Source organism: Pan paniscus, chromosome 8 (assembly GCF_029289425.2).
Source record: "Pan paniscus chromosome 8, NHGRI_mPanPan1-v2.0_pri, whole genome shotgun sequence".
Lineage (NCBI taxonomy): Eukaryota > Metazoa > Chordata > Mammalia > Primates > Hominidae > Pan > Pan paniscus.
In genome coordinates, this window is record NC_073257.2 from 32,392,653 (window position 1) to 32,408,438 (window position 15,786).

General features: G+C 35.3%; 1 protein-coding gene across 1 annotated transcript in view; it reads left to right on the forward strand.

Moving 5' to 3' along the window:
* Positions 1-15,239, forward strand: part of MALRD1 (MAM and LDL receptor class A domain containing 1) — a 642,247-nt gene extending 627,008 nt beyond the window's left edge. The window contains 2 exon segments of the mRNA XM_055092251.1: positions 11,688-11,763; positions 15,138-15,239. Coding sequence (XP_054948226.1) covers positions 11,688-11,763; positions 15,138-15,239 — 178 coding nt within the window.
* The last annotated feature ends 547 nt before the right edge of the window (positions 15,240-15,786 follow it).

Sequence of the window (15,786 nt, forward strand, 5' to 3'; positions counted from 1 at the left end):
CGCATTTCATCATGAGATTTGAAGGGGACAGACATCCAAACCATATCACAGCCCTGTACCACTAAACATTCTTTAAAGCATGACTTGAAAAGGTTGAATAATGCTGTGTCAAGTACATGCATCGTCATTTAACCATTCTCCTACTATTAGACATTGAGCTTGCATCTAATTTTTCTAATTTGTGATGAACCTTTTTCTATATATATTTTTGTCTTTCTCTCTAATTATTACCTAAAGACTGACTCCAGTAATTTTACTAGGCCAAGATGGGTTTTTAAAATGTGCTGTTAGGCCAGGCATGGTGGCTCATGCCTTTAATCCCAGTGCTTTGTGAGGCCGAGGCAGGAGGATTGCTTGAGTCTGGGAGCTCGAGGCAACACAGCAAGAGCTCATCTCGGCAGAACAATTTAAAAAAAAAAATTAGCTGGTCATGGCGGTATTTGGCTGTAGGGCTAGCTACCCAAGAGGCTGAGTAGGGAGGATTGCGTGAGTCCAGGAGGTCAAACTATGATCCCACGACTGCACTCCAACCTGGGCAGCAGAGCAAGACACTGTCCAAATTATATATATATATATATATATATATATATATGTATATATGCTATCAAATATATTTCTAAAGGGACTTTCCTGCTAGGCATCTGGTTTCTATTAGGTGGTTGTGAATTTGCTAACACTGCACTTGTGAAGTGGAGTGAAGACGGAGCTCCCATTGGCAGCCTGGGTTTTCTTTAAGATTAAGTTACAGAAACCTGGGTCAGTTTTATTCCTACTAATTGCCTCCATATTCCTGGGCATGTTCCCATTAAAATGCTCTGCCACAGCAAGAGTGCTTAAACAGTGACGGCTTTTGTGGTCAGCATATTTACTTCCTGCCTGAAAAGAGTGGAAGAAAAATAAAGCAGCTGCTGTATCATGTGAATGAGTTTGGCAAAATTTGGTGTTCCAATTGTTTGGTTTTGTGACCCTGGGTGATGAATCTTTTCCTCTGCCTTTTGTGGCATTTCTGGTTGTGTTTGCAAACGCAGTTCTTTCTGAACTTTTTCACCCAAACATTTGGTTCAGTTTGTTCCTTAAGGACTTGGAAATGAAAATGTGAGTTCATGGACATTTCTCGTTAATGTATCCTTGCTTTTTCAAATTGCCTTCTTTTCTTTCTTCCTTTTTCTCCAGATTGTTTATTAAAAAAAAAAAAATCATCTTGACAGGAATAGAGCCATTAGATAGTTTACTATTTACATTCTCTTATAATTTCTCTCTCTCTCTCTCTTTTTATTAGCAGTAGTCAGATAACATGGTATTTTATGGGAGTGTACACTCAATGAGAATAGGTTGACTTCATAGACTCAACTTATTTCTTCTATTACCTTATGACTCTGTGCAATTTTTTTTCTACCTGTAGACTTTTATAACAGATCTAATGTGTTACACTGCAATGATGTAAATTATAACCTTGGTGTTGACTATAAATTATAAGCTTGGTGTTGACTTTTTTATGATAAACATGAACATATGAAAATGCCCCCAAAATCAAATTCGCTAAGGCGTTGTTGTGCTTCAAGATCTCCATAAAATCTCTCCTCCCTCCTTGCCAACACTTTCTGGGTAGCTTTTACTGAAGCACATCTTGGCATCGTTTCAGCCTGGTGTTTGAAAAGTATTAGTTGAAACAACCTAGTGTAACCCTTTGCTGATTTTCCTAAAATAATGTGGTTAGGGACTTGTTACTTTGTTACATTAGATTACAGTAACAGGATCCACAAAATAAATGCTGTATCTCTTGAGTTAGAGAAGTGCTTCTAAGCATCTGGTTTGTTTGTTTCTTTTTGAAATTATAGCCTGTGTAATTGATTGTCCTGCTTAAATTTGATTTCTAGAATCTTAAAGTCTAAGTTCCATCCTGCCTCTAATAAATATACATACTCCAATGATATCCATTTCATGAACTCTCCATCTTGTTACCTTTGCCTCAATTCTATTTTCCTGCTCTCAGATTCCCCTTCTCCAACTTCCTACTTCGTATTTGTTTTATGTTCTTTTACTGTGCTATTTTTTTTGTAAAATGCTATAAATCTGTCTTTATTACAAAAAGGACAAAATAGTGCCTAAAATTAAAATTTATGATTACTTTCCTTGAAAAAACAGTCTGTTCAAACAGGCTAAAAAATGGACTGTAAATGATCAGAGACCAGGTATAAAATAATACTTTAAGGTTTTGAGAAAAGAAAGATGATACATGTGAATCATTTGAGACTGTGAGTTACATAGGAAACACAGGGCACCAATCTCTCATGATTACTGCAAGTTAAAAATGAACAAGTAAACATACCACAAAACCTATTTCCTTAGGTTATAAAGCCAGGGAAGAAAAAAAAATAAAAGAACATTGCTCATTGATTTTTAGGATGAGACGAAGTTAAAAAAAAGAAAACAGTACACTGGTTAAGAAACAAACATTTCTAAAAAGATCTCTTCTTGGCAGAGGGAAATATATTTAATGAACATTAAAAATTGGTATAATCAAAAATGGAAACCCAAGAATATTTTATTTTTATTGGAATGCTATATTATATTTTCCTTTTATCTGGAAGATTGGATCTTTGGGAAAGGCTTCAAATTCCGTAAATCTTAAGACTGGAAACTTTTGGGAAAAACTAATTGAAGACTTTAAAATGAGAGAGGTGGAAGTAGGGAGAGGAGAATTAAGGTTTACTTCTGTGGGACAACTCAGATTCACCATTAATTATGCTAAACAAAATGTAATGTAATAGGCATGACTCAGAATAAGTGAATTCTATTCCCACCAGTGAAATGATTGTCTTTTATAATTTAGATGCATCCTTTAAAAAAAAAGTCACTTTCATTTTTATGGTTAGGAAACATCTCTCCCTAGTAGTAACAAATCACATACTTCACAACCTGAAAATTCACTTGAAGACCTTGATGTTTATGCATAGATGTTCCATACCCCTCATTGTTTAAAAAGAAATACATAGGAAGACCACAGGTCTTTATTGTCAAATATTGTAAAATAGCAAATTAGTACCAAGGTGATTTTTTTTCCAGCCATATAGCTTTTTCAGTTTCTCCATTGTAGAAATAGATAGAAAGGCCATGCCTAATCTACTGCACTCTGCTCATCTTCAGGGAAGCCACCAAGCTACTCTGGGCTGCCACTTGAGCAGGTGACAAAGGAATGGAAAAAAACAGAGGGCAGAGTTTACTCCTGACCCACTTAATGTCTTGGGCTAAGCGGAACAGGAAGCTACATACAAACATGGCTCTATTAAACAATAGTAAAAAATGAATTGTCTTTCCTCTGTGGGGTTTGAGGAAATATATTATTGAGGGTGGAAATAAGCAGAGAGAAGTTAGTGGACTTCATTTCATCACTAAACCTTTAGACTATAGGTAATTATCGTTATTCTTTCTACAAACATTCAGTTGATTCTTACTGTCTTCTAGGCATTCACAGGGTGCTGTGACAGACAGATGAGGAAACCAGACATGTTCCTTATCCCTCAGAGAACTTATAGTCTAGTTGGGGAAGAATCTCAGTTGCTCCATCTGTAATAGAAGACAGAGACAAGATGATTGCAAGGGTTCCTGCTAGGCTCTAAATTAATCTATTTTTTTAAATTAAAAGTAATGCTAGGCATGGTGGCTCATACCTGTAATTCCAGCACGTTCAGAGGCTGAGGTGGGAGGATTGCTTGAGGCTAGAAGTTCAAGACCAGCCTGGGCAATATAGTGAGATGTCATCTCTACAAAAAATTAAAAAATTAGCTGGGTGTGGTAGCACATTCCTGTAGTCCCAGCTAGTCAGAAGGCTGAGGCAGGAGGATCTCTTGAGCCCAGGAGTTGGAGGCTGCTGTGAGCTAGGATCACGCCACTGTATTACAGCCTAGGTGACAGAGCAAGACCATGTCTCTAAAAAAAAAAAAAAAAGGTGGAAAAAATTTAAAGTACTACAGTGATTATTAATTTTGACACCTCCTTATTGTTCTTTATACCAATGTCCTTTCATTTCACAAATTTGGGGGTCAGGAGAAAGAAGCAGGAAGTTTAAAAGAAGATGTAAATGACAAAAGGAGGAAAGCATAAGGAAAGAAGGTGAAGAGAATAGCACTCAACTATCGGTGGGCACCTACTTTTGATAAGCATTTTTATAAACATGTCATTTCATCTAAGAGACAGAAACCAACAGTTGCCACCCTCTGAAAAGTTCTAGAGGTAGGAGCCATATACTAATCAACTTAGTAAGTCTAGGACCCAGTGCAATGTTTAGTATGTAGTATGTGTCCTAGACATGTTGGGTGAATGTCAATAAGTAAGAAAAATGATAAGTAACATTTAAAAATTCTCTTTCCACCATCTTAAGGAGTGAGTTACCACATTGGAGAGCATCAGTTCCTTTCAGGCACTTAACTCATGACGACTGTGTCTCGGATTTTAGGATATTGTCTGACATCTTAGAAACAGTGTTTAGAAATCATTTCACTCATGGAAGCATGAGAACCAATGCCTCCACACACGAAATACAGGGAAAATATCTTTTGATAGATAAATTATTATGTTTATCCATTAACATCATTTGACAGCTGCATTGTAATTATCCTAATTTCAGACAGTATGATTCTTCATACTTTCAAGTGGACAGGTTTTGACACTGAAGTTTTATAACACAATCCACCAAGATACGACAGAAATAATCATCCATGACCCTCATAAATGGTATTCCCTTTCACTTAAAAAAATCTGTGCTAAAGTTTTGAGCTCAGGTCAGGCAAAGTGGCTCACACCCATAATCCCAGTGCTTTAGGAGACCAAGATGAAAGGATTGCTTGAGGTCAGGAGTTTTGAGTTCAAGACCAGACTGGACAATATAGCAAGACCCCATCTCTACAAAAAATTTAAAAAATTAGCCAGGTGTGTTGACATGCACCTATAGTCCCAGCAACTCAGGAAGCCAAGGCAGGAGGATCGCTTGGGCCCAGGAGTTCAAGGCTGCAGTGAGCTATGGTCACACCACTGTAAACCAGCCTAGGCAACAGAGTGAGAATGTGTCTCTAAAAATAAAAAATAAAAAAATTTGAACTTTTGAGCTAAGTTTTCTTTGAGTATTTTCTAAGTCTACTTTTAAATATGAACATATTGCAAGAGTGTTACTCCCGTGAGATAGTAGTAGAAACTAGGTGTTTGGTGAATTTCACTAAGCAGCTTGAGCAGTTTTAAAATTAGCCAGGTGTGTTGGCATGCACCTATAGTCCCAGCAACTCAGGGGGCTGAGGCAGGAGGATCGCTTGGGCCCAGGAGTTCAAGGCTGCACTGAGCTATGATCACACCACTGTATACAAGCCTGGACAACAGAGTGAGACTCTGTCTCTAAAATTAAAAAATAAAAAAATTTAAGCTTTTGAGCTCATTTTTCTTTGAATATTTTCTAAACCTAATTTTAAATATGAACTATTGTAACAGGGTTACTCCCATGAGATGGTAATGCAAACTAGGTGTCTGGTGAGTTTCACTAAGCAGCCTGAGCAGTTTTACAGACACACCAAGTGACTTACTGGTAAATTGGTAGCGGGGGAAGCACACGTCTGTAGTTAACATAAAGAAATTAAATCACCCGTTTATCACCAAAAATGGCAATCAATTTAGTAAATAAAGTTAATAGAAAACACTCACTGAAACAAATTATAAAAGTGTATTTTAAAAATAAACTTGCAATGTGTGTAAAAAGATGTTCATTTTGAAGGACAGGCCTCTCAGCAGGAACATTGTGCTGTCACTCTGTCCTAGACACTTCAGCATTCGGAGTGACAGCTAGTCTCACTGTCACCTTTGTTTCCTTTCAACCCAGATAAAGGTTTATTCACTTATCTAGTCCAAAGATGTTCACTTTAAGTGGCAATGAGACTATACCCTGAAACTGTCCAACATTGCCATCATAATTTTCCTATACACTAGCTTTAAATTGTTTACATTAAGGAAGTTTTATAGCCCCACTAAGCTAGGGATAAATGTGGTTATCAAAAATAAACTTTTGCCAGAGGAATTGGGAAAAAAGGAAGTAAAAGGCATTCAAACTGGAAAAGAAGACGTAAAATTCAGTATTCATAAATGGCATGATACTATATATAAGAAATCCCAAAGAATCCACAAGAAAGCTACTAGAGCAAATAAACAAATTCAGAGAAGTTACAAGGTATAAGAGCAACACTTAAAAATCAGTTGTATTGCTACATACCAGCAATGAACAATCAGAAAAGGAATCTTGAAGGCAATTCTATTGACAATAGCATCTAAAAGAATAAAATACCTGGGAATAAATTTAACCAATGAGGTGAAAGATTTATACACTTAAAATCACAAAGCATTATTGAAAGAAATTAAATAAGACCTAACTAAATGGAATGACACACTAAGTTCATGGAAAGGAAGACAATATTGTCGAGACGTTAATACTAACTAAAGCAACTGATATGGTTTGGCTCCATGTCCCCACCCAAATCTCATCTTGAATTCTAGTTTCCATAATCCCCACAAGCCATGGGAGGGACCTAGTGGGAGGTAATCTAAGCATGGGGGTGGTTACCCTCATGCTGCTGTTCTCAGGATAGTGAGTAAGTTCTCACAAGATCTGATGGCTTTAGACGGGGCTTTTCCGGCTTTTGCTCTGCACTTCTGGCTGCCACTGTGTGAAGAAGGGCATGTTTGCTTCCCCTTCTGCCATGATTGTAAGTTACCTGAGGCCTCCCCAGGCCTGTGGAACTGTGAGTCAATTAAACCTCTTTCCTTTATAAATTACCCAGGCTCAGGTATTTCTTCACAGCAGCATGAGAACAGACTAATACAGCAACCTGCAGATTCAAGGCAATCTCTATCGAAAATTCCAACAGCCATTTTTGCAAAAATGAAAAACCTCTTCTCAAATTTATAAATCGCAAGGGTACCAAATAGCCAAAACAATGTTGGAGAACTCAAACTTCCAAATTTCAAAATTTACTACAAAAGTACAGTAAACAAAACAGTGTGGTATTGGCATGAGGCATGAGAACAGACATATAGATCAATTGAATTGAACTGAATTGAAAATTCAAATATAATCCTATACATCTGTCATGAATTGATGCTTAACAAAGATGCCAAGTCCATCCAATGGGGATCAAATAGTCTCTTCAATAGATGATATTTGGACAACTGGATTTTGCAATGCAAAAGAATGCAGATGGACCCCCTACTTCACACCACATACAGAAATTAGCTCAAAATGGATCAAGGAGCTACATGTAAGAGCAAAAGCCATAATGCATTTAAAAGAAAACATAGTGGTAAATCTTCATGATCTTGGATTTGGAAATTGATTCTTTCTTAAATATGATACCAAAAACACAAGCAACAACAAAAAATAAATAAGTAAATTGGACTTTATCAAAATCAAAAACTTTTGTGCAACAAAAGACATTATCAAGAAAGTGAAAAGACAATCTACAAAATGATAGAAAATATTCAAAAGTACGTATCTGATAAAAGTTTAATATCCAGAATATATAAAAATCCATACAACTTAAGAACAAAAAGACAACCCAATTTCAAAATGGGCAAAGGACTAGAATAGTCATTTCTTCAAAGAAGATTACATATAGTTGAACATAAAAAGATGTTCAACATCACTAGTCATTAGGGAAATGAAAATCAGTACCACAATTAGATACCAATTCACATCCACTGAGATAGCAATAATAATAATAATTTAAAAACTGAAAATAACAAGTGTTGATGAGGATGAGGAGAAATAGAAACCCTCACACATTGTTGGTGGGAATGTAAAATGGTGCAGCACTATCAAAAACAGTTTGGCAGTTCCTCAAAAGTTAAAAAAGAATTACCGTGTGTTCTATCAATTCAACTCCTAGTTATATACCTCGAAGAATCAAAATAGAGACTTAAACAGATATTCATGCAGCAATGTTCCCCATAGCAGTATTCACAATAGTGAAAAGATGGAAACTACCCAAATTTCCATCAACAGGTGAATGAATAAACAAAATGTGACATATACATGCAAGGGAATATTATTCAGCAATAAAAATGATTAAAGTTCTGATACATACTACAATATGGATGAATCTTGAAAACATTATGCTAAGTGAAATAAGCCAAACACAAAAGGACAAATACTGTATGATTCCACTTAGGTGAGGTACCTCAAGTCTCATAAAGACAGAAGGTAAATCAGAATTTACCTGGGATTGGTTGGAGGGGAATGGGGTGTTAATGCTTACTGGCCATGGAGCTTCAGTTCAGAGTTATAAAAACATTTTGGAAATAGTGGTAATGGTAGCACAACACTGTGAGTGGAATTAATGGCATTGAATTGTATACTTGAAATGGTTAAAATGGCAAATTTTATGTGATATATACCACTGTTTTAAAAATTAAAAATTAATAAAAATAACATTACTGAAAACTATTGAATTGTGTACTTTAAGTTTGTGAATTGTATGGCATGTGATTTATAGCTCCATAAAGCTGTTAAAAATAAAAATACAAAATATTCACCTCAAAGTCATGTTTATTGGATGTAACATAGATTGGTTTTTGTTTTATTCTTTTTTTCTCCCTTCCCATTTGTAATAATTTCAGACTATTATAAACACTTCCATGCTTTTATCAACACTAAAACAATGTTGTCAGTTAATAAGTGAATTCCATTAGAAGTATAAATATGCTTACTAAATTAAAATTGGAAACTGCCATCAGAATTATCTTAGTTCTGCATTGATCTAGGTCTCTTGTCGCACATTCAGAATGCCACTTCGCACAGTATCTGCGCGTAATGGATGTAAGATAAACAATAATAATTTATGTGAATGCATGATAAGGGAGAAAAACTTATATGATCCATGCAACTTCCTTTCCTCTACTCAAAATTTCTAAGTCAGTTCCTTTATCATCATTATTCCTAGAGGTGGTTATATTATTTAGAACCTCAATTCTTACAACTCACTTATTCATTGGAGGAAAAAAAATCAACTGCTTAAGAGCTACCGGCATATTGACAAATACAGTAAGTCAAACATTGCCTTTTTTTTTTTTTTTGGCCTGATGAAGACTTATCATTACACCATTGAGTTTCAGAACTGGCAGGAAACTTTGTAATGAAACAAACATTTTATTTCCCTCATGTAAGGATCCACCATTTTAAGTAAAATTGCCTGTGTTTGAATATCAAATTGACATAGTTGATGAAAATGGAAAATCATAATATTGAACTTGAAATACTAAATGTATAGAGTGACACTAGCAATTTCCTTCATGGAAGAATCTGTGGACGGTGTAATAGTTTGCCTTATAAATAAATAAGAAAGACATTAAAATTTAAGTCTAATAATCCAGGGATTTTCAAGAATGGGAGATATATCTTTAATCTAGGAAAAATAAAAGCAATTTGAGACTACTAAAAAACAAAAGTTGAAGTAGAAAGGATTTGCCATTCCTCACCTTCCAATACTCACACTGAAACCCTTTCTTCTTTTATTACAACTCCACATCCTTACTCTTAAATATCATCTTCCTTCTTTGTAGTTACCCAAATCTTGAAGGCCAGACACCTTCAAATGTTTTTTCATTTTAATAGAAAATTATTTCAGACTTAAAACCCTTTCAGAAGACAAGTAGCTTCAATAATTGAATTAACAGAGCTGAGAATTATATAAATTTACCTGGCTTCTGCCTGCTGACCATGGTCTGGGTCATCTGGAGTCCCAGCAGTTTAAGACCAAAAATAATTGCTTCATATCAAGATCTTTTGTGTTGCTTCTGCCTCACATCCTTGCAACTGACGGCCAAGCTGGTCCCTTCAGCTCCTGGTTGTATGCTCAGGCTTTGACCATCTGTCCTGTCTAGCCCTGTGGTTTGGGTTTCCTCCTGCTTCCTGATTTCATGCCTGATTTCAGCCTCTTAATTTTTCTGAGCTCTTGGTGTCAGTGTCTGTCTTATCTTTACTTAGTTCCTAATTTCTATTATGTTTTGATCATCCCTACTTCCATGTCCAATTTTTCCTGCTTTGGTATTTTGATGCATTTCAAAACTACACTTCACTCCCTACCCAATCTCAACTCCAGGATCATCCCTGGCTCAGTTCATGCACTAACCATGCTATGTACTGAGATTACTACTCCGAGAATTTAACGTAGACTAGTCTTGAATAAAGTAAAGGCAAAGAGTCAAACACAACTTACTCAAATTAATCAGAGCAACTAATAAGCATTCAATTAGTGCTTAAGGAATTAACAGATATTTGTTGACTCAATTCAGACTTTTTTCAGTAATAACCCACAAAATAGATGCATATGGCCCTATTCATCAATAAGCAAAATGTACCCGCAGTGAGGGTGAAACATTTAATCTATTGTATATTTAAGCCAGTGGAGATCAGGAAGCTTAAAAGACACTGAATCTACAGGGACAATGTATTGCCAGCCAAACATAATTAGCCAGATTAGACTGTTAGGCTCACTGATGCTGCAGTTTCTTTGAAAAGGACCATGTGGTTTGGTAGATGACAATAGGCAGTTATGCCTATGGCAATTTGTTTTCAGAAATCAAATCAGTAAGAGCCCCCTTTTTGCTACATTTTATTTTGGGATTTAGAATTATATTACTGACAAACATTAATTTTCACTATATCCTGAATAGGCAAAAAATATACATTATACATACATTATACATTGTATTATACAATTATCATACATTATATATTTGTTACTCGTGTCATTAAGCTCTTAAAACAATCATCCTGGGATTGGTCTTCCATTCTCCATTGTGTGTGTGTGTGTACACATGCATGTATAGGATCCTTTCTTGTGTGTGTGTGTGTACACATGTGTGTATAGGATCCTTTCGTGTGTGTGTGTGTGTGTATTTAGTTTTTGGTTACTTTTTTTTGTTCCTATGATGGACATTTTTTCTTCATCAATTGTCACCAAGTAGTCCAGGGCTGTGTGTCTTCTAATAAGTCTATTAATTCTTAAGTAAAGTATAAAAGGAAAATAATCATATGGAGCCCAGTTAGTTATAGTGAATTATGCACATGTAGTCCAATATGTGATATTACCAAGGGCTTGCTGTTTTTGATTTTCATGAAACACTACCCTAAAGAACTTTTCAAAACACTTGTATTTAAATGTGCTGATTAAAATGTTAAAGACTATGACTCATGTGCTACAGATATTTATGACAGATACTGTCATGGAAAACAGTCTTCAGGATGTAGTGGTTTGGCACTTTGCAGTGTAAAGGACTTCAAGATGGCCTTTCTTTATCACTAGTACAGCTTCATATTACATTGTTCTTTCTAATGTTGGACACTTTGCACTGAGTAATATTTTAAGAAGTCAACATTAAGACTAACTTTTGCAATTTCTTTTATTTGCCTGAGTTTATTTGGATCTAAACACTCAGAGTTCAAATTACATTTGCTTTCATGAATGTGGTTGCCTTGGTGTCCTGCAAAAGATAAAAAATAAAAAACAAACTTTACTTATGGTAATACATTCATGAAAATAAGTGTGCTGGCTAGACAACATGTCTCTCAAAAGTTTCTAAGAAACAATAACCTGAAAATGTACTATGGTAAATGTCAATAGTTTTTTATTTTTGATGGCCCTGTGTGCTTTAAGGAAAATCGAGAGAAGTGGTAACTGTGCCTTTGTCAATCCAGTTTACGGGAACTGGAGCAACCCAGAGAAAACAGAGGTAGTGGCAAGGGTGAACTGTATCATTTCACACATATGCACACACATACAAACACACACACACACACACACATACACACGCTGAACCAGTGTTGCTTGATCATGTTTCTACATCATAACTAAAAGAAATGTTTTAGTGGAGTTATTTCAACTGGGGGTAGAAAGGAGTTTCCATCTCTATAAATATGCTGTGAGAATTGTCCATTTCAGGACAGTTTCAGTCTGCTTGTAAGATCACTTCACTGTTAAATGGTGTTGTGGTCACTGTTTATACTCAAAAAGAGCTGAAAAATCTGGGGAATATCAGTTTAACCCACAGAGTATTAGTCAGCTGCTTACAGTAACTATTCATTGAATGTCTTTCATATTTTATTTTCAAAAACAAAAGAGAGGATAGCATTCTATGTTCTGTTTAAATTTAGGGTGACTAGTGAGGGCCATTACCTGATAACTTAGAAGAGAAAAAACAAATGAGAATGTATTACATCTTCCTTGGCCCTTTTTGGGGCTACCCCTTATTTTTATAAGTGGGGAGAAAATGGCAAGGAAAACCTTTCTTGTTCCTTTTTTAGATTTTTTAAAATTTTAAGTCATTTTTAGTTATAGTTGACAAATAAAACTTTTATATGTTTAAGGTATACATTATATTTTACTGTAGGTATACATTGTGAAGTGATTACTACAATGAAACTATTTAAAATATCTGTCACCTCACATAGTTTACTTTGTGTGTGTGTGTGTGTGTGTGTGTGCTGAAAACATTTAGGATCTCTCAGCAAATTTTGAGTATATCACACATTATTATAGTCACATGCTATACATTAGATCCCCAGAATTTATTCATCCTGCACAAAAACTTTGCACTCTTTGATCAATATCTCATTCCTTTCTTTTTATTTTCCCATTCCTTTCTTAAGTAAGTGTTATGAGAATTCATCTGGATATAAAGTAAGTTTAGTTATGACACACCACTTCCGAACTGTAAAAGTTTTATTACATCTGAGTTTAGAGCTATATAAAATTCAGTCCTTATAAAATGAGTATTATAGAAAGCTAAAGTTTTAATTATTCTCTTTCTTTATGAAAATAGGTCATAGTTTTTTATCTTGTTCCTGGTTATGAAAATGAGTAGCGAGGTATCAGGTCAGGTGGTTTCTAGTAGTTTAAGAGCCTTGAGTGCTGTGGCCGAAGCCTAACCAAACACTTGACTTTTTAATTTTTGTGTTTTAATCAATAATGATATGATACACACTTTTAGTATTGTTTTGGTAGGAATGAAAACAGGAAGTAAATGATTTCCTAAAGCACAGAGAAAATGAATTTAGATGATTCGACAAGTAAATCAAGACAGAGTAAAAATGAAAAGGTAGACCTACTTCATGGATAAAAAAACACATACACATTTAAGAAAACAAATGTAATATATCCTTTTGACAAAATAGGATGGTGTAATATAAGTATATTTTCATTTTTACTAGAGAAAGAAAATCTATTATTTATTTATTTTTTGAGATGGAGTTTCACTCTTGCCACCCAGGCTGGAGTGCAATGGCGTGATCTCGACTCACTGCAACCTCCACCTCCTGGGTTCAAGTGATTCTCCTGCCTCAGCCTCCTGAGTAGCTGGGATTAGAGGCGTCTGCCACCATGCCCAGCTAATTTTTGTATTTTTAGTAGAGACAGGGTTTCATCATGTTGGCCAGGCTGATCTCAAACTCCTGACCTTAGGTGATCCGCCTTCCTTGGCCTCCCAAAGTGCTGGGATTACAGGCGTGAGCCACTGTACCTGGCCAGAACATTTAATATTTTTTATCCTCAGCTTAGTTTAACTTTTAGGGTCTGAAAGGTACACATGAGATAAGGAATTAAAGTGAGATCTTTTCAATTTTAAATATAAAATTTTGTATTAGTGCCTCATAAACTTGTAGTAACTAAAAAGTGGCTCGATAGGTATTATGGATTCTTTACTTTCTACTGAGATGGGTTCTGTTGCATTCAGATTTGTACTTCTCAGCAAGTACAGGAAGGGGCCTCCATCAAAGACCCACCTTTCAACCTGCTTTCAAGATGGTTTCCACTGTGTGTGAGTGTGGTGGCGTAATGGATGACTTGAGAGCACCTCAGAAGTGATTTATGTTTATTTTCTATTTCGATAAAAGAAAAATTCCTTTTTCATTTTCTGTTTTCCTTTCATTATGAATGGCTAAAGAAGAAATCCTGGCACATCTCCTGACCTTTGTGGCTATTTTGATTTCTATTGTTTCAGAAACAAATGACTCTGTATTGATTAAACTAGGTCTACTTTCCCCATCATCAGAAAGATAGACTTCTCTATCTTTCAAACTATGTTTTAAATTATTGGAGAAAACTCTCACATTCTGATACAGAAATGGAGAGAATATTCATGGCAACATTCGTTGGCAATTCATGCCAATATTCATGGCAATGTTCATTGTAAGCAACTGCCACGTGCCCATCAGCCAGCTTCAAGGACTATCAACCCATGGTCTTTGTTGTTTCACCTCTACTGCCCTCCATTTCCTCACCCTCCAGAAGGTTTTCAAACAAATTTCAAATATCATTTAATTTCAACTGTAAAGACTTCAGTTGTGTTTTTAACGGACAAGGACTTTTAAAAATATACTGCAGGATCATCCCTAAACATTTAACAAGAATGTCTTGAGGCCATCAAACATTCAGTATTCATCCTACCCCAAGTGTCTCATTAAAACCTAAAAGGTTTTCTTTTGGGGTTTTGTGTTGTTGCTATATTTTAAAAATCAGAAATTTTAGAAGGTATATGCATCCAAATGGGTAGATATGGCTCTTAAATCTCTTTTCATCTCTAGGCTCTATTCTCTCTTATTTTTTTTTCTTGCACATTATTTGTTGAAGAAACCAGATTGTCCTATAGAATTTCACACATTTTAGATTTTCCTGTAAACTATCTAATTATAGTTTACAGGAAACTTAAATGAAATGGCATTTAAACTTATATAAAATGCCTTTATTTACTTAAAGGCATTGGTTTTGTTTTGTTTTGTCTAACCTAACTATATTCAATACAGAAGGCTTAGTGAAACCAGCACCAGAGAAAGCAGTAGTCAAAATATTGGTCATTGCATTTCCCCACCCCACCAGAGGTGAGGCAGTGGTGCCTAAGTCCTGAGGACCCCAGGATACATGGAATCTAGGCTTGTGTCAGAAACTCAAGCAGTGTGGGCTGTAGGTGCTGGAACAAGAGTCAGGGATGTTCTAGTTATTACTCCAGTGAAAATCCATTGGGACCTTTGCTGCATTCTGCGTGATCTTTAAAGAGTTTTCTTATCTTAATGCCTAAAATTCTACCCTTTCAAATGTGTTTTTCTTCGTCAGAGTTCTGTCTATTCCTTCTCAAACCCGTTATATGGCACAACATCAGGAAGCCTGGAGACCCTGTCACATCATCTCAAACAGCAGCATCGAGACCAAGTCTGATCCAACATGTGTAGTTTCTAGAAAATTGAAGTCTCCACAATCTGATAGAAACTCATCTTCTACAATGGTAAAAAGAGAAAGGATTGTAAATGCGACTGTAATTATAACATTTATGAATGAATTTTCTTACAGAATATAGAGAATGTTTATATGGAATCAGAATCAGTACCTTATCTTCACTGAACATCTGAATATTTTAATAAAATTTCTATTTAATCTAGTTTCTTGTTTTTCTTTGATTTTATCTTTTTTTAAATGATGAATGAATTTGTTTCAGATTCTGAATATAAAGAAGTTTTAAAATGCTCTTTCTTTGCTGTATAGCTTAGAAACACAGGTGAACTGACTTAGTGTACACACAGGCAGAAATGAACAAATCAAAGAAATCCAAGGCAACATAATCATAAGTTGTTTCAGCACTTTGTAAAAAAATGTGATAAATTATCCTCCTATTCTTGCCTTTTTCAAATAATTACTTAATACTTTTCTATAGACGTAAAAATAATGCTAAACCTATGAGTTAAGAAGCTTGTAGCTACAAGAAACT